Here is a 23,502-nt window from a genome sequence, read left to right on the forward strand (position 1 = left end):
ATACCAAAATCATATGAGCCGCGCCATGACAAAACCAACATAGTGGGTATGCGACCAGCCTGGATCCAGACCAGCCTGCGCATCCGCGCAGTCTGGTCAGGCTCCATGCTGTTTGCTTTTAAAGCCTACTGGAATTGGAGAAACTGTTAGCGAACAGCATGGATCCTGACCAGACTGCGTGGATGCGCAGGCTGGTCTGGATCCATGCTGTTCGCAAAGCCACTATGTTTGTTTTCTCATGGCACGGCTCATCTGTAATTATGCAATCATTATTTAGAGAAAATAGTTGCACATTCTTTTGTGGGAGTATTGTTAACGATATACTTCTGAACTGACAAAACAGTTTAGAAAACTGTTTATTGCAACTTTGGGACAAACAACTTGTTTTTGTCATGGATTTAGGTTTAAGTTTTGTTTTTCATGCTGAAAACTTGTTTGTCACATTAGACACAGTTTTAAAGCAAAACTTTATAGATGAAGATAAAATATTCAAATTTGGGCTCCTATTTTACATAATTATGTTAAGACATTAAGGGTATATTAGATACTAAGTTATGAAAATAGTTTTTTTTTTCACCTTGTTTTTCAATGGATTACTGAGACCTTATGACCTTATAGTACATAATATCCTTATAAACACACTGTTTTCAGTGAATTTATTTTAAAGGACATTCAGTAATATCTTTGATATTTTTGTCAAGGAAGACTCTTTAGCAAATCTTTTAATGTTCACCCTAAATTTCTAAAATGGACTAGTCCATCATTCAATTTGGGCAGCACCATATATTATTCAAAGGGGTGTTCACTGAAAATTTACTGACTGAATAGCGAACAGTGCAGACCATAATCAGCCTGCTCGTCTGTGCAGGCAGATCTTGGTCTGCACTGGTTACAAATGCAAAATCACTTGCTGCCAACAGGCATAAGGTTATGTGTATTTAATTGCTTGCAAGAATATAAAAAAAAATGCTCTTTTATATAAAAGTATTTAGTCCTAATTATTATGTTATACCAAATTTATATAGCTATTTTCATGTTAAACATGTTCAAAGGTTCTTTGCCACTAAGGACAAGATGTGTGGGTAAAGTGGTTAAATTTTGATAAAAACCATGGTAAAGATAAGAAATAAAAAGGAATATATGTGAATTTTATGTGTACACAAACTATTTTTATGTCCCCCTTCGAAGAAGGAAGGGTATATTATTTCGCAGATGTCAATCAGTCGGTCCGTCCGTAGACCAATCTGTTTCCGGATGATGACTCAAGAACCCTTTGTCCTAGGATCTTGAAAGTTGATAGGGTGATTGGTCATGACCAGGTCATCTGACCAGCAGATGACCCCTATTGATTTTGAGATCCGTAGGTTAAAGGTCAAGGTCACAGTGACCTGGAACAGTTAAACTGTGTTCAGATGATAACTTGAGATAACTTGGGCCTAGGATCACGAAACTTAATAGGGAGTTGATCATGACCAGCAGATGACCCCAATTGATTTTGAGGCCAGTAGGTCAAAAGTCAAGGTCACATTGACTCAGAACTGTAGAACTTTTTTTGCCAGATAACTAAAGAATGCTTTGGTCTAAGGTCAAATTTGATACGGAGGTCACTTACGACTGGTAAATGACCCCTAACGATTGATTTGAGGTTAGTACGTCAAACGTCCAGTGCACAGTGACCAAATAATTTCAGTTCCTTGTGCAGTTACTGAATGCATCAAGGGGGGCAATTCGTGTTCTAAGAGCTCTTGTTTACTTAGGGTGACACCATTCGTGTAAATAGTACATCATGAGTTTGTTTCAGGAAACAAATATTTTCTAATACTACAGTAAAAGGATCTTTATAAGCCCATATAATGCAGAGATGATAAAAGCAGGGATGATGCAGTATGTTTATTAGTTTATGACAATATGAACTGCTGAAAAACTGGGCTAACCTCAAATCAAACAAATGCACAAAGATTTTTTTTTCTTATCAGAAATTTGTGAATGTGTTTTTACTTCCTCTTTCTTTGTGAGCTTTTAAGATAACACAAACTTTTTGTGACAAATACAGCTATGTATCAGTGATACTAAGATGCAACTATAATATTTAAGCACACGAGGATTTCATTACTACTGCCATGATGCATGTAAACCTCAAATACAAAAAAATAAAATGTTAAACAAGTCCAAAAACTCATTTATGTATTATGTAGATGCTTTACAGCTTATTTAAGGTATTATTGCCTAGATATCTAGGTCATTTTGAAACTGTCTGGTTTTAATTTTGGCGGAAGAACCCCAGTAGTGTGTTCAGGCACTATTACAGACCTGGAATACGTAACTGGGTAGAGCAACCAGCTTTCAGCAGGCCAGGTTGATCACGTTTACTAGCTTGGAGTAGGGCTGTATCATACAGCATTCAATGAAAGATGTTTTGAGTTTACTTGACTTGAAAATCTTTCATTTGAAAATTGGGTAATTTCTCACATATAATGAAGTGAATTTGTTGTAAGAGGATTGCATTATCTTGAAACTTAGCCAGCTCGCTTAGCACAGTAGGGACAGCGAAGATCTACAGTTTGCAGGGTCTTAAGTTTGGTCTCTGGTGAGGCGTATGTTCTCCATGATGATTTGATAAAAGATATTGTGACTGAAATCATTTGTCCTCCATCTCAGATTCATGTGGGGAAGTTGGCAGTTACTTGCATTGAACAGGTTTGTACTGGTAAAAACTCGCTGTTACATAACAGAAATACTGTTGAAAAACGGTGTTAAACCCAAAACAAACCAACAAATGAACCTTAGCAACAGTGACTGGGAAACCCATGCGCCATGCGCCATAGTCACATAAAAATGAAAAATGTCTCACGAGTTTAAGCGCTGGTGCGCCCTGCGTCGCATAAAAACGCGAAAAGACGAAATTTCGAATATTTTTGAGTACGAATCTGATGTAAAGGGACGTAACTTGTGCGCGTAGTGAAAGCGCTTCCGGTATTAAGAAACGTTTGTTTTGGGAGAATATTTCTTTCTAGTCTTCGTTTTTAGCTCACCTGTCACAAAGTGACAAGGTGAGCTTTTGTGATCGCGCGGTGTCCGTCGTCCGTTGTCCGTCCGTGCGTCCGTCCGTGCGTGCGTCCGTAAACTTTTGCTTGTGACCACTCTAGAGGTCACATTTTTCATGGGATCTTTATGAAAGTTGGTCAGAATGTTCATCTTGATGATATCTAGGTCAAGTTTAAAACTGGGATACGTGCCGTCAAAAACTAGGTCAGTAGGTCTAAAAATAGAAAAACCTTGTGACCTCTCTAGAGGCCATATATTTCACAAGATCTTCATGAAACTTGGTCAGAATGTTCACCTTGATGATTTCTAGGTCAAGTTCGAAACTGGGTGACGTGCCATCAAAAACTAGGTCAGTAGGTCTAAAAATAGAAAAACCTTGTGACCTCTCTAGAGGCCATATATTTCACAAGATCTTCATGAAAATTGGTCAAAACGTTCGCCTTGATAATATCTAGGTCAAGTTCGAAACTGGGTCACGTGCCATCAAAAACTAGGTCAGTAGGTCAAATAATAGAAAAACCTTGTGACCTCTCTAGAGGCCATATTTTTCATGGGATCTGTATGAAAGTTGGTCCGAATGTTCATCTTGATGATATCTAGGTCAAGTTCGAAACTGGGTCATGTGCGGTCAAAAACTAGGTCAGTAGGTCTAAAAATAGAGAAACCTTGTGACCTCTCTAGAGGCCATATATTTCATGAGATCTTCATGAAAATTGGTCAGAATGTTCACCTTGATGATATCTAGGTCAAGTTCGAAAGTGGGTCACGTGCGGTCAAAAACTAGGTTAGTAGGTCAAATAATAGAAAAACCTTGTGACCTCTCTAGAGGCCATATTTTTCATGGGATCTGTATGAAAATTGGTCTGAAGTTCATCTTGATGATATCTAGGTCAAGTTCGAAACAGGTCATGTGCCATCAAAAACTAGGTCATTAGGTCTAAAAATAGAAAAACCTTGTGACCTCTCCAGAGACCATACTTGTGAATGGATCTCCATAAAAATTGGTCAGAATGTTCACCTTGATGATATCTAGGACAAGTTTGAAACTGGGTCATGTGCCTTAAAAAACTAGGTCAGTAGGTCAAATAATAAAAAAACCTTGTGACCTCTCTAGAGGCCATACTTTTCATGGGATCTGTATGAAAGTTGGTCTGAATGTTCATCTTGATGATATCTAGGTCAAGTTTGAAACTGGGTCAACTGCGGTCAGAAACTAGGTCAGTAGGTATAAAATTATTAAAATCTTTTGACCTCTCTAGAGACCATATTTTTCAATGGATCTTCATGGAAATTGGATAGAATTTTTATCTTGATAATATCTAGGTCAAGTTCAAAACTGGGTCACATGAGCTCAAAAACTAGGTCACTATGTCAAATAATAGAAAAAACAACGTCATACTCAAAACTGGGTCATGCGGGAAGAGGTGAGCGATTCAGGACCATCATGGTCCTCTTGTTTATGTAAGTTTTCAAGCATGACCTCCAGAAAGAGAAAATTGTTGCCCATTAAAGGTCAACAGAAGTTACCATTTAATTTTATGCAAAAGGATGTCAACAATAACGAGGCACCGAAAAATGACATTATCCGAGACCGAGCCTACCAAGGTTGATCAAGAAAAGTCTAGTCAGTCAGAGCCTGAAACAACTGCATCTACTTAAAAACACATTAGAAAAATTCAGTCTAATTGGTTTAAACTCTGGCCTTGGCTATATGAATCTGATGGTGTTTTATATTGTAAACCATGTGTTGATAACAAGAAGAAAAACAGTTTTATGTCGGATATAAGCTTCAAGCTTATTTTATAACTTTTAGTTTTATGTATAACCGACGTTAAATAAATATTATCTTATCTTATCTTAACTGGTTGCTCTATATATAAAACCACATCAATCATGATCAATGACGAGACATGAAGCTCCCTCTGACCATGTTAATGCAACTGAGGCACCAAAACTTGCTATTGAATTTCAGCAGGCAGTCCAGCAATCACACTCTTTAGAAGATAAAGCTGTTTTAAAGTGTATAAAAACAGTATTATGGTTAGGTGTAAGGTTCTTTGTGTTGGTTTTTTAAATGACGTACACTCAAGTCTGAAAAGTATTAAATGTTACTTTATTTGCCATTGTTTTGAAATTCATAAATGATTGAAAATAAAGCTGTAAAGCTGTCACAGTGTTAAGTTACTATCACATGTAAGAGGTTCTTTAATCTGCAAAGATACTGATTCCTAGAACACAAGTTGCAACTGTCTCATAGAAATTTCCGAATGTCACATAAAATTTTCAAATGTCTCATAACTTTTTATTAAGACGAGACATTGTCCCATAGACAAAAATTCTTTCCCAGTCACTGTAGCAATACTGATGTAAGTTGTTTAATTAACAGCTTTGAGACCGGAAGAGAAAAAAAATCTAAGCAATTGTGTAACTTTCCACTTTCCCTTTATTAGCCTGCCCTGGTTACTTTGAACATGAACTTCTAATCACATGATCCTGGATTCAAATCTCAGGAAAGGTTTACTTTCCTGTGGCAATTGATTGAACAAAATATGTCTAAAGTTAAGCTTTTGTCTTTGTCTACCTCTTATGGTTCATGTATGGAAGTTGTCACTTACTTGTGGAGGCAAATTGAGCTAGGATTACTATTTAGTTAGGTTAAATGACAGCTGTTCATAACTGAATAGTGTTAACCCTTACAAAACAAACACTGCATGAGTGGTAACAGGGAAAAATATTTGTTGGATAAATTCTATGATTGGTATTCAAGTGACATTCTTAATTGTGCACAAAGTTGATATTCATGAAATTTAATTTTGATGCATGTTAAACAATGTACCGGTAAATAGAGGAAGATTTTTGTTTTCAGGATGTTTGATGTCGGAGGACAGAGGTCAGAGAGAAAGAAGTGGATTCACTGTTTTGAAGGTGTGACGGCCATTATATTTATTGTAGCTATGAGCGAATATGATCTGACACTTGCGGAAGACCAAGAAATGGTGAGTGTAATATCTATATACTTTACGATTTATGAAAATATATGCAGATAAAAAGGCTGTTTCTTTGTCTCCATGTAAGATCGAGGTAAACAAAGTTTAGAGGAGTATATATTAATTCAGCAACCTTATGGTTGGGTAGGTCATGCAGTCCACAGAGAAAACTTCTTCCAATGGAACTTTTATGCTATATCAGATTTTTACAAGAAGTTTTACAAAAATCCATAGCCAAGTGGATAGAAAAGTGTCATTTAACCTTTAGCCTGCTGGTACACATGCAGGCTGATCATGGTCTGCACTGTTCGCTATTCAGTCAGTAAATTTTCAGTGTTTAAGAAGGGGTACTGCCCAGTTGAATGACGGACCAGTCCATTTAGAAATTTCGCAGGGTAAAGAAAAGAAATGTCTGAAATTACTGACAAAGGTGGAATAGGTTTCTTTTGATAAATTCAGATGTAAGCTATATATTTTGAAAAGCTGAAAACTTCCTTTGAGTTAGAATGAAGAATTATACAGCTTCAGCAACCACTTTAAAGTGATTTTGATGAGTAAGAGACATGCCTCCTGAAATTTAAGAAATCTATTTCATTCCCCGATAACAAGAAATTTGTGTAACATTTTGAGTTGAGATTTTTCTCACCACCAGAATATTGATGAAAGTTATGACTGATCTTCAGTATTATATAATTATTTTGTTGAAGGATTTTCAGAGCTGTTGCACAATTACATATGCTTCATAACAGTTTAGCTCGAGAGATTTAATGAGATTTTACTGTGAATTGCTATTAAACTGCAGTTAAAAGAAGTATTGGATTATTGAATTATAACATTTTGTTGCCATATTTCACGAAGAACCTAGATACCATATGTCGTAATTAATCAACAATTTTACTGAAGCTTCTCTTTAGATATTGATGTTTTGGAGGAGTTAATTGATTTGAATATGTTTGTTCACACATAAAATCTAAGGCATTGTATATTGTGAAATCACAAATATTCACAAGGGACTTATTTTAATGGATTTCATGGTATTGTCAATCAAAGAAATTAAATCTCAAAGATCAAATAAAATCAGGGTTGGCAAGTATTTCCCGGGGGGCGGGAATTACCACAGGTATTTCCCGGTAATTCCCGTCCCGGGAAATGATCCAAGTTTCACAAAAGTGGGAAATACTCGATATTTGAAAAATTTTGGCATGAAAATTTACTTTTTAATATAAATTAATTCAATAAATTTGCAAACATTTTAGTCACGTCGATAAATTAGAAGTAAACAAATGTATGCTGGTTCAATACATGCATGGTCTGACTGGCTAGGAGTGGAACACTCAATTGGTCCAATACATTTTGCTGTATGTGCTCTTAAACTGTCACTCTTGCCACTTACAACTGTCTTGCAGTCTTTACAAGTCACAGTCTTTTTAGAACCATCTTCAAAAACATTGAACCTCTTCATGTTTACCCTTTCACTTACAAAATCTAACTGGTTATGTGATATGAGTGAGATACCGTTGGACCAGGATTAGTGACCATGATTAGAAATCAGCAGAGCTGAAGCTAGATTAAGCGTTGTATTACCAGTCAGACAAATACAGCTTCAGGCTACAGGTAACTGATTATGACAATTGAGGGGCCAACATAGTGTGAAAAGAGTATTAGTCCCAGTTATTGTGAAAAGGTGTTAATAATGTATAATTAGGCATCACAATGTGATGCTCTGATTCTCAATAGTAATAGGCATTTTTGGTAAACAAAAAAGAAAAAAAAACAATAGAAATAAAAAATTAGGACTTGATTATAGTACATTTAGTGCTTAAAAAAAAATATTTATATTATTTGTTTTTAATTGAGAGAAATATTTCATGTTAACTGAAATACATTTGTTTAAGTCTCTGCTCATACAATGAGATGTTGACTTTTCCCCACTATTTCCCACTTTTTTCCCAGGAAATACCTGTATTTCCCACTATTTTCCTGTATTTCCCGCTGTCCTGGTAAAAACTAGTATTTCCCGCTTTTATGCCAACCCTGAATGAAATTCCCATTTTTTTTGTGTTCAAAAGTTGAAATTACTGAATACATGTCCCCATGAAAACACTGTTTCCACTAATTCACATGTCCCCACGAAAACATTGTTTCGGCTAATTCCACAAAGTTTCATGCCTGTGAAATTTTTTGATTTTACAGTAATATTGCAATAATAGTTATCATCAGCATGATCAGTATATGGAATGCTCTATAAGAAGTACCAGTTTACAAAAAAGTGGTTTTGATATGAAATAAAGACCAGTACTAGCCAAATGTTTAGTTACAAATAAGTAAATCCCAATCCAAGATTTAGATTTGTCCAAAAACAAGATTCTTTTTAGGCATATCCCAAACCAGGGGTGAAATTTTCTTTCCACAATTTAATGGGCATATTAGAATTATTAAGTCACCATTCAGTGAATTTTATAGCAAAAATCATGCACCTACCGAGTAAATTGCTTATTTTATTAAAGTAGCCTACCAGCCGTGTGAGGTAGATTATCTCACTTAGGTATCTTATTCGAATTACTAGGTGAGAGATTTGTTATGAAATATAAACACAATTTTATTCTAGAATCGTATGATGGAGAGTATGAAACTGTTTGACTCAATCTGCAACAACAAATGGTTCACAGAAACATCCATTATTCTATTCTTGAACAAAAAAGACTTGTTTGAGGAGAAGATCAAGAAGTCGGCCCTCAATGTCTGTTTCCCAGAATACACAGGTAACACTTTTACTAAGTTTCTTCTCACTTTTATGTAAAGTGAATTCATGATGCCATTAGTTTTACATAAAGAAATCTCAACCAAGGTTGAGATTTTAACCAAAATAAGGTACTGCCGACCATTTGGACATCTCAAACCAAAGATTTATAAGCCTTTACTAAAGCCACAAGTTAACTGGCTGGTTAGAATTTTTCTGACCATATATTTGACGTTTTTTAGTGACAAGGTTGTTGAATAGTTTAGTACTGCTGGAAGCTCTCGTTATGTTAATAAGAATTTTTTGTTTGTATGCTCCAGTATTTTGATTGTGGATAGACATTTGAAGATTGCATGCTTGCATGAAATGTCAACTTTCTGATGAGGAAATCACATGAAACTATCAGTCTCTTTGATATTGTATAAAGAAACATATTGATTTTTAATGGAAAGAAAAAAAGCAAGAATGGCTAAGTAGCTTGTGAAGATCTATTTAAGGTATACAGAAGATTCCCTAGTACTGCGTTATGTAAGGGAGCCCCTTTCTGAGTATGTTATGAGATAATTTGATAACTTTGCATGTAACGTTCAGAGTACAGGGTTTATACAATCTTAAAACGTCTTGCATTTTGATACCCTTCGTTAAAACTTTCCTGTAAAAGTCCTGAAAAAAAAAAGTCAAAATATCCTGGAAAGTACTTGATTTGCATAGTACTTGATTTTATTCCTGACTGTTAAAAGTGCTTAGAAAGTCCTTGGAAATGCTTAATAACGAGGCATTATATTTGTAAGCAGAGTGTAAATTGTGCGAAAAACAAGTCGGTCATTGAAATATGAGTTAGATTAGAGTAAAATCACACAGAAGAAGTGAAAGACATGCTGGAAACGTCATGCGGCGGAGGGTTACTTAAATTTAGAATCTTGTACTCTTCCGCCCGATTATCAAGCCTTGAAAACAGTTGAAAAGTAATCCTGAAAATGCTTTTTGCAGGATCCAACACATATGAGGAGGCTGCCGCCTACATTCAGTTACAGTTTGAGAATCTAAACAAGAAGAAAGACTCAAAGGAAGTCTACACACATTTCACGTGTGCCACAGATACAAATAACGTGCAGTTTGTGTTTGACGCAGTCACTGATGTCATCATAAAGAACAATCTGAAGGACTGTGGACTGTTCTAGACTAGTAGGTTGGTATAAAGTTTCTTAATGTACAGTTTTGTACCAGGAGACTCATGAGTGGTTAAGTGATTTTGCTTTAGAATTACTATGCTTGGTGCCCTGTGATTAAGCAATCCAACTGGCTTGCAGAAGGTCTGTGGTTCTACCCCAGTGCATGTCTGTTCCAGGAATAATGCCAGTGGTGGCTACTAGGGTCCTCCTCCATCATAATGTTGAAAAGTCAGTCAGTGGAAAACAGGAGCTTACTGGTATAGAATCAAAGAACTGTTTTAAGCTAAGTAAACACATTAGGTAACTGAAAGACTGTTAAAGGAATGATATATGAAGAAGCAAGTCAGTCAGTGTATATTTTGTGATAAACAACTTTATGCACCTACAGGGGAAAGAACATTATGTCGAATAGCTACTGTGTGGAAATGCCACATGATGCCCATTTCCTTACTTCTCATGAATGAAGTTCAGTGTAACTTGTATCATAATACTTCAGTGAGCATGTTAGAATGAAAATAAAAAACAACACCTTTTTGTGGCTTGTTATCTGGTTTACCATGGTTGAATTCCTGCTCATAACACAGCATATGTACTCTAAAGCATGGTAAATCAGATAAACCACATTAAGGCCTTGATATATTTAAATGCACAAACAAAATATTGTTTATTGACGGTTGAGGGTGAATAATTTATGATTTTGTATTCGATCTAAAGGCTTTCATAGATCTACAATTTTAATACCCGTTTTTGGAAATTGTTGGTTACTTTCCAAAAACAAGTACACTCGAAACCCGTTATAACGCTACTCGATATACCGCGGTATTCGTTATAACGCGGTAGGTTCTTGGCTCCGGAATTTTCTTGGGTTAAAAAAAAAAAAAAAAAATTTTTTTTTTTTTTTTTTTTTACCCCAGAAAATTCCGAGTCCGCGAATGTTATTTAATTTGATCATAACCAGCGTTAAAACTACATGTACCTGTACATTATACTTTAACACCTTTGCCATGACAACTGTGTCAAAAATCAATAATTGTTTGCTGGCTTACTTGTTTGTGTATCGTCTTTGTTAAAGTTTGAATACATGAAGACATGTGACAATTAGGCAATCAGTACCGTGTCAAAAATAGATTGTTTGCATAACAAGCGTGTAAAATTGGTCAGTCGACTATCAAACCGATTAAGTTTGCACCAATTAAGCGGATGACATGAACACTTAAGTGAATAAAAAATCGAACAACATGCCCAGTTTTATAATAAAATGCAGCCGTTCATCATTCTCAGTTCATCGGAATTTGCGAAGATTCGACGCTCTGAAAGCCATATTGAGAATGTTCTCCCTTTTTAATATCGTATATATACGACGGCGATTTAACAATTTTCTATCTTATTTATCGATTTTCTTCATGTATTCAAAATTAAATTTTTTAAGACTGTCCGTGGTTTATTCTCTTTTAGTTACATAAACCCCAATCGAATTGCATTGCATATCTAATTCTCATGACCGCGCATTCCTCACACAGCGTTATACATGTTTACTTCCGGGATAAACAATTCTAACTTTCTTTTAGAATCACGACAAAATGAGAAGATGACACAGCGTTATAATTCTTTTAATGTATTTTTCAGTAGCATTTAAGGTAAATAAATGTCCCGTTTATACAATTCTTATTTCTTATTAACATAAAACAGCGTCCAAAGTACATTATCGGTGGGTGGGGTATTGCATTTACCGCTGATACGATCAACCCGCGTTATAAATTTAACCCCGCTAGATCCGCGGGTCTCGAACCTTGGACCCCGATGACAGCATTATAACGGGGTCCCAGTGTACATACCTGCACAAACCCAGGAGCGATTGGTTAACAAACTATTGTAACTGAACTATAATTGAAAAATAATGTTAAATCTCTAAATGAAATATATATATTAAAAAATATATATTTTCAAGTCTTTGTGTTAACAGTATTGCGATGCTTTTGTCATTTCAGATGTATTTACAGAATGGGACTGTGCATTAGTTGTACATACTTGTACAGAGTTATCTTCTCTTGACCAACTCATCATGTGACCTGCCAGCAGTCTTGTGATTGGTGCAATCCTGTCACATGACTAAATGGGACCAACTTGGATGTTTCCCAGATTTGCATGTGAAATATGATTGAACAGAATGTTAATGGCATTAATCTATAAACATCTTTCCATTTTAAATCCTTGAGAGGGGTTTGTACTGATTTTCTGTTTTGTGAGAATAGCTTTCTTTAATCATGAGTGTGTTTTATTTTGCTAACTGACACTGAAATAGGAGTTCTATATACAAAGTAAGTGGCCGGATTATTGGCTTAGAACGTGTGAAGTCTACAAAAAGACTATGTTTATTTTTGGCAATATTCAATGATATTATACTGACTTTTTAGCTTCCCATGCTCTATGTACGGATTTTGAAAAGGTGAAAGCTTGTGCATATGGTGATTGGACAAGGAAAATTTTGGTCAGGAGAAAACAGTCCCCTTTCATTACGAAAATCCTTCAAGCTTGAGTAATTCTTTTTGTGTTTTGTTTGTAACAGAGTGATTTTTATGTCATTAGTATTGACCTGCAGACATTTTTTTATTTATGATGTAGATATATCAGATTGCATAAGGACTGTAGTGCATCCTTTTATAAGTCCTAGTTTTGATAGTTTTGTTTCCCAACATGTCTCTTGCCGTACGCCAGTGAATAAACATGAGTTACCACCAAATTTTTCACAGAAATTCTTTTGTAGAAAGAAAAAAAATCATGTTAATGGTGTAATCAAGTCAAGATAGTATCTTTAGAGAACTAAATATCTTGCAGTGCAACAGATTGTTTGTAAAAAAAGAGTTCTCACATTTTATAATATTTTTATTTGCATTGGATTCTTTATGAACTGAAAATAGGGCTTTCGATAGAGAGACATATTGAATTCCAGAATTTGAAAATAATCAGTATTAATCATGGAAAGAAATTAAAGAAAATGTTTTTATCCAAACAGGTATAGATATAGACATTAAGAATTTGATTTGATAGAAGGTAACATGTCATTGTGACTTTGAGCAGTTGGTATTCAGTGTTGGTAAATAATGAAGGGAAAGTTTACTTTGTGTTTTTTGTTAGAATTACATTCTTTGGCCTTCTTTCATTCCAGTACATTTGTCTTTCTTAATCTTTCTATCCTTCATCACTCATGTATCACTGTTTTTCATTGTTTTATATTGTGTATATATGAATTATACTATCAAAGTTTAATTACTATCAAAACTAATGGGATCAAAATTAATAACAAATGATGTAAAAAATAATGATTTTGAATTTTTGGAAGAATGAGATTGTCTCCTTTTATTTTAATCATGCTTTAAATGCATAATAAATATTTGTCGTCAGCTTGCCTATAGCTCTTGTTTTGATGAGTCTGTTATTGTAAAAAGATTTTGCATTTAAATTGTCGAGAACATTTTTTTTTTATTTATGACAAAATACTTGTACAGTGAAACAGGTAGGGTGTGTTTATGTGTGCTCGCCTGCTTAGCTCAGTAGGGAGAGTGCAGATCTACAGATTGTAGGGGTCATGAGTTTAATCTTTGGGTGAGGTGTATATTCTCCACCACGATTTGATAAAAGACATTGCCTCGAGTCATTTTATTCTCTACCTCTGATTTATATGGAGGATTTTTGCACTTTAGGATAACAGGTTAACTGCCAGACGTTACATACCTGAAATACTGTTACAAATTGGCCCTAAACCAGCAACTGTGTACATTGTTAAACACAGAATTTTATGGATGTGCACATAAGTTACTGTACATTTTGTCACTATTGTATCAGCATAGGAATAAAGTTATACTATAGTTTAACAGTAAATTATCATTTTGTTTTTACTAGATAGATATGTAGTAATGTGTTAGTTACACTCAATTTTATCCACCATTAGCATTGTGTTAGTATGTGCAGTTTTATCTCACTAGTGTTTGCGTGAACATTTTTATTAAAATTTGTTTAGACAGACCGTACAATAGATAGTTGATTTTGAAAATAAAAATATCATGTCTGTTTTAACATTATTTGACCAAAATAAGGTAATATATATCGATATTTTTGCTGGTAACATTCCTTACTTATGGGTACAAGCCTTTTTACATAGATGAAAAAGCTGCTGAGGCAATCAGGTTTCAGTCCATTCTTCTTTAGCTGTTACATATTTACTGTATTTTCCCGAATTAAGGCCCCCCTCTAATTAATGCCCCCCACCCATTTTGGAGGGGAAAAAAAGTCAAGAACGGGAGAAAAATCACCTACCTCATTTTTATAAGTCCATATAATAAATAATTTACAGTACTAAAGTCCAATGTATTAAAAATTAAACACACTTTTAAACAGTCCATGTACCGTAAGTCCAAAACATTTGTACTAAGTACGGTACGTATAGGAGAGATCGCCGTGACGTCACGCGTTAACATCTGTTGATCTGGTGGTTGGCAAAACAAATGATTTTAACACAGTTTGCGTATTGAATCAGAATTTTTAATTTTTAATAACTTTTTTGCTCATTTATGGATTTTCAAAAATTCAAAAAGATTTGAAATACTAACAATCTTCATATTTTTGTGTCCAAATATCTTTTTTCAATGAATAACCGTTTTAAATGACATATAATTTTAAAAGCGGCGTAGTGATTTTCACAACCTTTAGAAAAACAGTGTAAGTTAAGCGTTCATAATTAATCCATTTTATTTCGAAATAACAATTAAAAGTAATCAATAAATTGCTTGTTTTATAACCTTTCCATTGATCAAAAAATTATTTATGTAATTTGTGTTTTAAGAAAGTTTAGACCGTTAGAAAAACATCACTGTTTACAAAAAACATGGACGGTCGGCTTCTGCCCACCCGATCACTGTCTTATCAGTTCTAAAAATAGAATTTGTATACAAACACGATCTCTCCTATCCAATCATCAAACAGAAAATTAAACGGTAAATAAATTTTTGATTTGTTTTTACACCACTCACGCACACGCTTCCTGCCGACCTTAAACAAACTTGCAGCAATGTGTTAACGATATACCCTTTTCTTCGGCAGTTTTAAGAACTTTTAATTCAAAAGCAGGCACAGCAGCGTGTCAAACCATTGACATTGTGTATTGCGCTATTAGCTACCCGCATGCACTAAGTCTAAGGAAAATGTTATCGGAGTACACAGCTGTTTGGGTCATGACCTAATGTGTAGTGTCGCGAGCGTGTCAAAAAGCCAGACTTGGAATACACGAGGTACCGTATTTAAATGCATAAAAGACACACTGCTTTAAATTGGATGCCAAATAATTACGTTTTGGGGGGATTAAACAACACAGAAACACTTTACAGCTAGTTTGAACGATGTTTTTAAGTTTTGTAAAAAATTTATTTTTTTATTTTTTTTACCTCAAATAAAAGCCCTCTCTTTCGAAAATGTAACGCCCCCGGGGGCCTTTATACGGGAAAATACGGTATGTAAAATTTTGTAAAATTATAAACAAGTAGATAAATGTTTCAAACGTTGAAACTTTTAAAAGTGCCAAGTGAATTTTCTGTTCGATTTTTATAAGCCTTAGATATCTTGAGTGGGGCTAGTAAGTATTAACTGTAATATGTTGTTTTTGCTAGCTATTATCATCCAAATCATTTATTAAGTTTCATGTTGAAATCACGTTTTAAAATTACAAATAGACTGTTTTTCATAGTGGATGTAATATTATTTCAGTAGTGAAAGAGCTGATATAGTGGGCAATGCAAGGGGTTTTGTTTTTCATTTCTGTTTACGTTTCTTCTTCATAGCATCAGAACAAACTATTTTCCCTGTTGTTTTCGTGCTAATCCCATCCCTTCAGTTGTACGTTTTTGTATCTGAAACAAGTAGGTATATCTATTTTACTTTAAACTGTATTTCTACCATTTGCGGTTTCTCGCATAAAATTCACCAGAAAGTGTATGATTTTTAGCTCACCTGTCACAAAGTGACAAGGTGAGCTTTTGTGATCGCGCGGCGTCCGTCGTCCGTCCGTGCGTGCGTCCGTCCGTCCGTCCGTCCGTCCGTAAACTTTTGCTTGTGACCACTCTAGAGGTCACATTTTTCATGGGATCTTTATGAAAGTTGGTCAGAATGTTCACCTTGATGATATCTAGGTCAAGTTCGAAACTGGGTCACGTGCCATCAAAAACTAGGTCAGTAGGTCTAAAAATAGAAAAACCCTGTGACCTCTCTAGAGGCCATATATTTCACAAGATCTTCATGAAAATTGGTCAGAATGTTCACCTTGATGATATCTAGGTCAAGTTTTAAACTGGGTCACGTGGGGTCAAAAACTAGGTCAGTAGGTCTAAAAATAGAAAAACCTTGTGACCTCTCTAGAGGCCATATTTTTCATGAGATCTTCATGAATATTGGTCAGAATGTTCAACTTGATGATATCTAGGTCAAGTTCGAAACTGGGTCACTTGGGGTCAAAAACTAGGTCATTAGGTCTAAAAATAGAAAAACCTTGTGACCTCTCTAGAGGCCATTTTTCTCAATGGATCTTCATGAAAATTGGTCAGAATGTTCAGCTTGATGATATCTAGGTCAAGTTCGAATCTGGGTCACGTGGGGGTAAAAACTAGGTCAGTAGATCTAAAAATAGAAAAACCTTGTGACCTCTCTAGAGGCCATATTTTTCATGAGATCTTCATGAATATTGGTCAGAATGTTTACCTTGATGATATCTAGGTCAAGTTCGATACTAGGTTATGTGGGATCAAAAACTAGGTCAGTAGGTCTAAAAATAGAAAAACCTTGTGACCTCTCTAGAGGCCATATTTCTCAATGGATCTTCATGAAAATTGGTGAGAATGTTCAGCTTGATGATATCTAGGTCAAGTCCCAAACTGGGTCACGTGCGGTCAAAAACTAGGTCAGTAGGTCTAAAAATAGAAAAACCTTGTGACCTCTCTAGAGGCCATATTTTTCAATGGATCTTCAGGAAAATTGGTCAGAATGTTCACCTTGATGATATCTAGATCATGTTCGAAACTGGGTCACGTGGGATTAAGAACTAGGTCAGTAGATCTAAAAATAGAAAAACCTTGTGACCTCTCTAGAGGCCATATTTTTCATAAGATCTTCATGAATATTGGTCAGAATGTTCACCTTGATGATATCTAGATCAGGTTCGAAACTGGGTCATGTGGGGTCAAAAACTAGGTCAGTAGGTCTGAAAATAGAAAACCTTGTGACCTCTCTAGAGGCCATATTTCTCAATGGATCTTCATGAAAAACTGGTGAGAATGTTCAGCTTGATGATATCTAGGTCAGGTTTGTAACTGGGTCATGTGCGGTCAAAAACTAGGTCAGTAGGTCTAAAAATAGAAAAACCTTGTGACCTCTCTAGAGGCCATATTTTTCACGAGATCTTCATGAAAATTGGTGAGAATGTTCACCTTGATGATATCTAGGTCAAGTTTAAAAGTGGGTCACGTGCCTTCAAAAACTAGGTCATTAGGTCAAATAATAGAAAAACCTTGTGACCTCTCTAGAGGCCATATTTTTCAATGGATCTTCATGAAAATTGGTCAGAATTTTTTATCTTGATGATATCTAGGTCACATGTGCTCAAAAACTAGGTCACTATGTCAAATAATAGAAATAACGACGTCATACTCAGTTCAACACTGGGTCATGTGGGGATAGGTGAGCGATTCAGGACCATCATGGTCCTCTTGTTTATTTCAGTGGTGCATTATCATAAAATTAATTGAAGATCGTCTTTCTTTAAGAATATATATTGTCTTGTTGAAAAAACTTAATGTTTCATCATAGCATTATATGGTGTTGTAATATACAGTACTGTTGTATTGCAACCCCTCCTCCATAAACCTCCTTTTCCATCTATAAAACCAAGTAAATGCTACAACTGGGTTCGTTAAACTAGTTTCCCTCAGATTCATGTTACTCTGTTTCTGTAATCCTTGGAGGTCCTGAAACTATTGCATATTTTGTAGTTGTCATAGTTTCTGTCAATTTTACCAGTGCAGTGTTACACATCTACAAACTAGTGCGATTTTTTTTTTTTCGGTTGGCTAATAATGTGTTATTGATAGAATGGTTAAAAATGTTCCATTTTGTACTTTAATTATTGTTCTTGTTAGCTTCCCTTACAACAGTTTAGTTTAAGAAAATATTTTTCTGTGTAAATATATAAACCTATAATGATCACAGTGTCACTATTTACTATAGATTGATACTTTTCTGGTAGTTTTTCACAGCCAAAAGTAAATGATATTTCTTTCAATGCCAAAAAGCAAATGAATGTTCTTTCACGTATTGTATATTCTGTACTGTAAGAAGGATATGTATCTGAAACTTCATGTAAGTCTTTTTGCAAACTTGAATGTGGACCAAGAATTTTGACCAAAAACAACAACAACAAGAAATCATAGTCATTTTTCCATAAAAAATTGGCAAAAGTTTAGATATTTCTAGCAATAAATTTGTTATATATTATTTTACATGTTTCATTTGATATTGCAGGGAAGCAAGATAAAAAATAAATCTACACTTTGGTTATTTGAAATGGCAAGAAAACAGGACATGAAATAACTTGATATGTGTAAACTGTTATATAACAGACGTGATGGCCATTGTTCTAGATAAACATTTCATAGATAAAACATTGGAAGTTTAATACTTTTTACAATTGATGAATGTTATTTAATGAAATTTATTTACAGAAATCTTGTATAAATTTTAAAAATTGATGAATGTTATTTAATGAAATTTATTTACAGAAATCTTGTTTAAATTTTAAAGTGGTCAGTTTTTAATCGTAACAAAGATACCATTGCTGGGATCAGTTCTGCCAAAAAAGAGTTTTATAAATTATATGTTTGCTTATACCTTCACTTTATAACAAAATAATCTGAATATGTATACACATTTTTGATATATTTATATACATTTTGCATTTCTATATTCAAATAACAGTTTGTAAAGGATTTGATAGGTTTTTGCTGTCTGTTGATTCACAAGTCCCTCTCATTGTTTAGGTAGTGTACAGGTATTGGCAATCAACAAATTCCATTCCAGTAACATATTTCTCAGTTCGAGATTTCTCTGTTCTGCAGCTGTTCTGAAAAGTCAAAACTAGAACACGTAATTGCATAGACATTTCTGATTGTCTTGAGTCCACTACCTTAGTTGTATTTGTGTTTAGGTAGAAAGAAAAATCAGTTAATGAAATCAAATTCAGTGAAGAAGTGATTTTCCCACTTTAAGTCCATCAAAAAGTATAATTTTTGTGCAAGACGCATACTGTATTTAGAGCTAAACTATATATTTCTTAAAGATGTATTATGATTGTCAAATATTTTGTAGATTTTGCTGTATATGTAAGAACTTGGAGCATTGGATATTTATGGAGTTTGATGTACATCTGTATTTCTACTATGTCCAGTTTCATGTATGGCATGTTCGGTTTCATGTATGGCCACTAGTTGAACAGTTATAGTGGCTTTGTTTAGATGTTTTTGGTCTCACAGCAGGCATCAATAGTGTAGAAGTCCTTTACAGTCTGTTCAGATTTTACTTTAGTCTCCCACTTCTGTCAATTTTAATTGATCTTGTTCTGGCGAGTATGTTGACTAAATATGGAAGCTGTAGTGCAATACTGTGATAGTAAAAGTACTTAAATTGACCTGTTCACACATTTTTGGAGAAAATAAATCCCTTTAAAATGCATACAATATTGGTACTGTGAGAGGGACTTCTTAATAGATGAGTTTTGCAAGGTACCCTAATAAATATTTATTTTAAAAAAAATTGTGCAAAAGGGAGTGAACTGTTGCAATGCTTTTGAAATGATGAAGAAAAATCAGCTTACGCATTGTTATTTTACCACTATATAACACTTATTTTCACGAACTAAAGTTGGTGAAATGAACATGTTGAAAAATTTCATCCAAACTGTAGACCAGTAGCTTTGATATAATTACACTTAACACTCAGTGTAGCGAAACGAAACTCCCCACTTCAAGACAAATGATTTGAACAATGTATAGTTATTATTTTGGTCTGTCTTATTTATAATCTTGTTTCTTTTTGTGTACAAGTGGTACGTTGATTTTAATGAAGTGAATCTGTATCTGCTTATGTGATGATGTATTTTCTAGTAAAATTGTAAAATGTCTTGAGTGTTCTTGTCGTTTTTGTATCATAGAAATTACACTTTTTTTTCAGAAACAGTATTTTTTGACAAATTTTTTTAGTATACTTTTCTTCCCAAGTGACCTTAACAAAGCCTTCATGGAAAGAAGAAAAGCCTGTAATCTGTGTACAATGAAAATCGTGCCTATGTAAACCAGGTTCCAGCCCGCCCGCTTAATAGGGAGAGGACAGATCTCTGGATTACAGGTTCAAGGCGTATGTTCTCTATGATGATTATTTGATAAAAGACGTTGTCTGAAATCATTCGTCTACCACCTCTCATATTTGAGGAAGTTGACAGTTACTTGCGGAGAAGAGGTTTGAACTGGTACAGATTCCAGGAAGGAACACTGGTTATGTTAACTGCCCGCCGTAACATAACTGAAAAACTGCGTTAAACCCAAAACAAACGAACCTTAACACTCATAATTATGCCCGCATTTGAAGAAACGTGAGGTATATTGCTTTGCACCTGTCGGTCACGTTAGTCGGTAGAGTGAACCGTTTCCGCCCAAGAACTGGAGAACCACGACCCTGGCATTTAAAGTTGGTTGGGCTTATAAAGTTAATGGCCCCTGTAGTTTTTTAGCTCACCTCTCACAAAGTGACAAGGTGAGCTTTTGTGATCGCGCGGTGTCCGTCGTCCGTCCGTCCGTCCGTAAACTTTTGCTTGTGACCCCTCTAGAGGTCACATTTTTCATGGGATCTTTATGAAAGTTGGTCAGAATGTTCATCTTGATGATATCTAGGTCAAGTTCGAAACTGGGTCACGTGCCATCAAAAACTAGGTCAGTAGGTCTAAAAATAGAAAAACCTTGTGACCTCTCTAGAGGCCATATATTTCACAAGATCTTCATGAAAATTGGTCAGAATGTTCATCTTAATGATTTCTAGATCAAGTTCGAAACTGGGTCACGTGCCATAAAAAACTAGGTCAGTAGGTCTAAAAATAGAAAAACCTTGTGACCTCTCTAGAGGCCATATTTTTCACAAGATCTTCATAAAAATTGGTCAGAACGTTCACCTTGATGATATCTAGGTCAAGTTCGAAACTGGGTCACGTGCCGTCAAAAACTAGGTCAATAGGTCAAATAATAGAAAAACCTTGTGACCTCTCTAAAGGCCATATTTTTCATGGGATCTATATGAAAGTTGGTCTGAATGTTCATCTTGATGATATCTAGGTCAGATTCGAAACTGGGTCACGTGCGGTCAAAAACTAGGTCAGTAGGTCTAAAAATAGAAAAACCTTGTGACCTCTCTAGAGGCCATATATTTCATGAGATCTTCATGAAAGTTGGTCAGAATGTTCACCTTGATGATATCTAGGTCAAGTTCAAAAGTGGGTCACGTGCTATCAAAAACTAGGTCAGTAGGTCAAATAATAGAAAAACCTTGTGACCTCTCTAGAGGCCATATTTTTCATGGGATCTGTATGAAAGTTGGTTTGAATGTTTATCTTGATGATATCTAGGTCAAGTTCGAAACTGGGTCACGTGGGGTCAAAAACTTGGTCAGTAGGTCTAAAAATAGAATAACCTTGTGACCTCTCTAGAGGCCATATTTTTCATGGGATCTGTATGAAAGTTGGTCTGAATGTTCATCTTGATGATATCTAGGTCAAGTTCGAAAGTGGGTCACGTGCCATCAAGAACTAGGTCAGTAGGTCAAATAATAGAAAAACCTTGTGACCTATCTAAAGGCCATATTTTTCAGGGGATCTGTATGAAAATTGGTCTGAATGTTCATCTTGATGATATCTAGGTCAAGTTCGAAACAGGGTCATGTGCGGTCAAAAACTAGGTCAGTAGGTCTAAAATTATTAAAATCTTTTGACCTCTCTAGAGGCCATATTTTTCAATGGATCTTCATGAAAATTGATCTGAATGTTCACCTTGATGATATCTAGTTCAGTTTTGAAACTGGGTCACGTGCGGTCAAAACTAGGCCAGTAGGTATAAAAATAGAAAAACCCTGTGACCTCTCTAGAGGCCATATTTTTCATGAGATCTTCGTGAGAATGTTCACCTTGATGATATCTAGATAAAGTTCAAAACAGGGTCACGTACCTTCGAAAACTAGGTCAATAGGTCAAATAATAGAAAAACCTTGTGACCTCTCTAGAGACCATATTTTTCAATGGATCTTCATGAAAATTGGTCAGAATTTTTATCTTGATAATATCTAGGTCAAGTTCAAAACTGGGTCACATGAGCTCAAAAACTAGGTCACAATGTCAAATAATAGAAAAAATGACGTCATACTCAAAACTGGGTCATGTGGGAAGAGGTGAGCGATTCAGGACCATCATGGTCCTCTTGTTGTTCAGTAGGTGAAGCTCAAAGGGGCCTGTACCTTGAAAACAGTTTTCGTCCAATATCTTGCGAACTACTTGACCCAGGACCTTCAACATTTGTAGATTGATTGGGATTATGATGTAGATGACCCCTAGAGTGTTTGGGGATAGTAGGTCACGGTCACGGGCCCAAACCTTGAAAACAGTTTCCGCCCAATAACTTGAGAACCACTCGATAGAGAACCTTCAAGCTTGGTAGCATGATTGGGCTCTAAGTAGATTACCCGTATTGTTTTAGGGTCAGTAGATCAAAGGTTAAGGTTAAGGATGCTGGGATTCTATTTTTCAGACGTGTCTAAATCATTCATGATTGTCCAACCATGATGATGATGATGATGATTATTATTATTATTATCCACCTCCCCTTCGAAGAAGGTGGGGTATATTGTTTTGCAGATGTTGGTCGTTCGTAGACCAATCGGCTTCCGGATGATAACTCAAGAACGCTTGGGCCTAGGATCATGAAAGTCAAAAGGGAGATTGGTCATGACCAGCAGATGACCCCTATTGATTTTGAGATCAGTAGGTCAAAAGTCACAGTGACCAGACAATAACTCAAGAACGCTTGGGCTAAGGATCAGGAAAGTTGATATGGAGGCTGGTGATGACCAGCAGATGACCCTTAATGATTTTGAGATCAGTAGTTCAAAGGTCAAGGTCACAGTGACCCGGAACAGTTAAACAGTTTCCGGATGATAACTTGAGAAGGCTTGGGCCTAGGATCATGGAAGTTGATAGGGAGGTTGGTCATGACTAGCAGATGACTCCTATTAATTTTAAGATCAGCAGGTCAAAGGTCAAGGTCACAGTGACCCAGAACAGTTAAATCGTTTCCGGACGATAACTTAAGAACGCTTGGGTCTAGGATCACGAAACTCGATAGGAAGGTTGATCATGGCCAGCAGATAACCCCTATTGATTTTGATGAGTAGGTCAAAGGCCAAGGTCACAGTGACCAGACTAACTCAAGAG

At 35.4% G+C, this 23,502-nt stretch overlaps 1 protein-coding gene across 1 annotated transcript in view; it reads left to right on the top strand.

The window, feature by feature from the left end:
- LOC123529507 (guanine nucleotide-binding protein G(i) subunit alpha) overlaps window positions 1-20,157 on the top strand; it is a 64,730-nt gene extending 44,573 nt beyond the window's left edge. Inside the window, exons 6-9 of the mRNA XM_045309867.2 lie at window positions 5,912-6,041; window positions 8,641-8,794; window positions 9,763-9,961; window positions 11,933-20,157. Of these exons, the coding sequence (XP_045165802.1) occupies window positions 5,912-6,041; window positions 8,641-8,794; window positions 9,763-9,953 (475 nt within the window). The 3' untranslated portion in view covers window positions 9,954-9,961; window positions 11,933-20,157. The remainder of the gene's footprint in view (window positions 1-5,911; window positions 6,042-8,640; window positions 8,795-9,762; window positions 9,962-11,932) is intronic.
- The last annotated feature ends 3,345 nt before the right edge of the window (window positions 20,158-23,502 follow it).

This window comes from Mercenaria mercenaria, chromosome 13 (genome assembly GCF_021730395.1).
Source record: "Mercenaria mercenaria strain notata chromosome 13, MADL_Memer_1, whole genome shotgun sequence".
NCBI classification, from domain to species: Eukaryota; Metazoa; Mollusca; class Bivalvia; order Venerida; family Veneridae; genus Mercenaria; species Mercenaria mercenaria.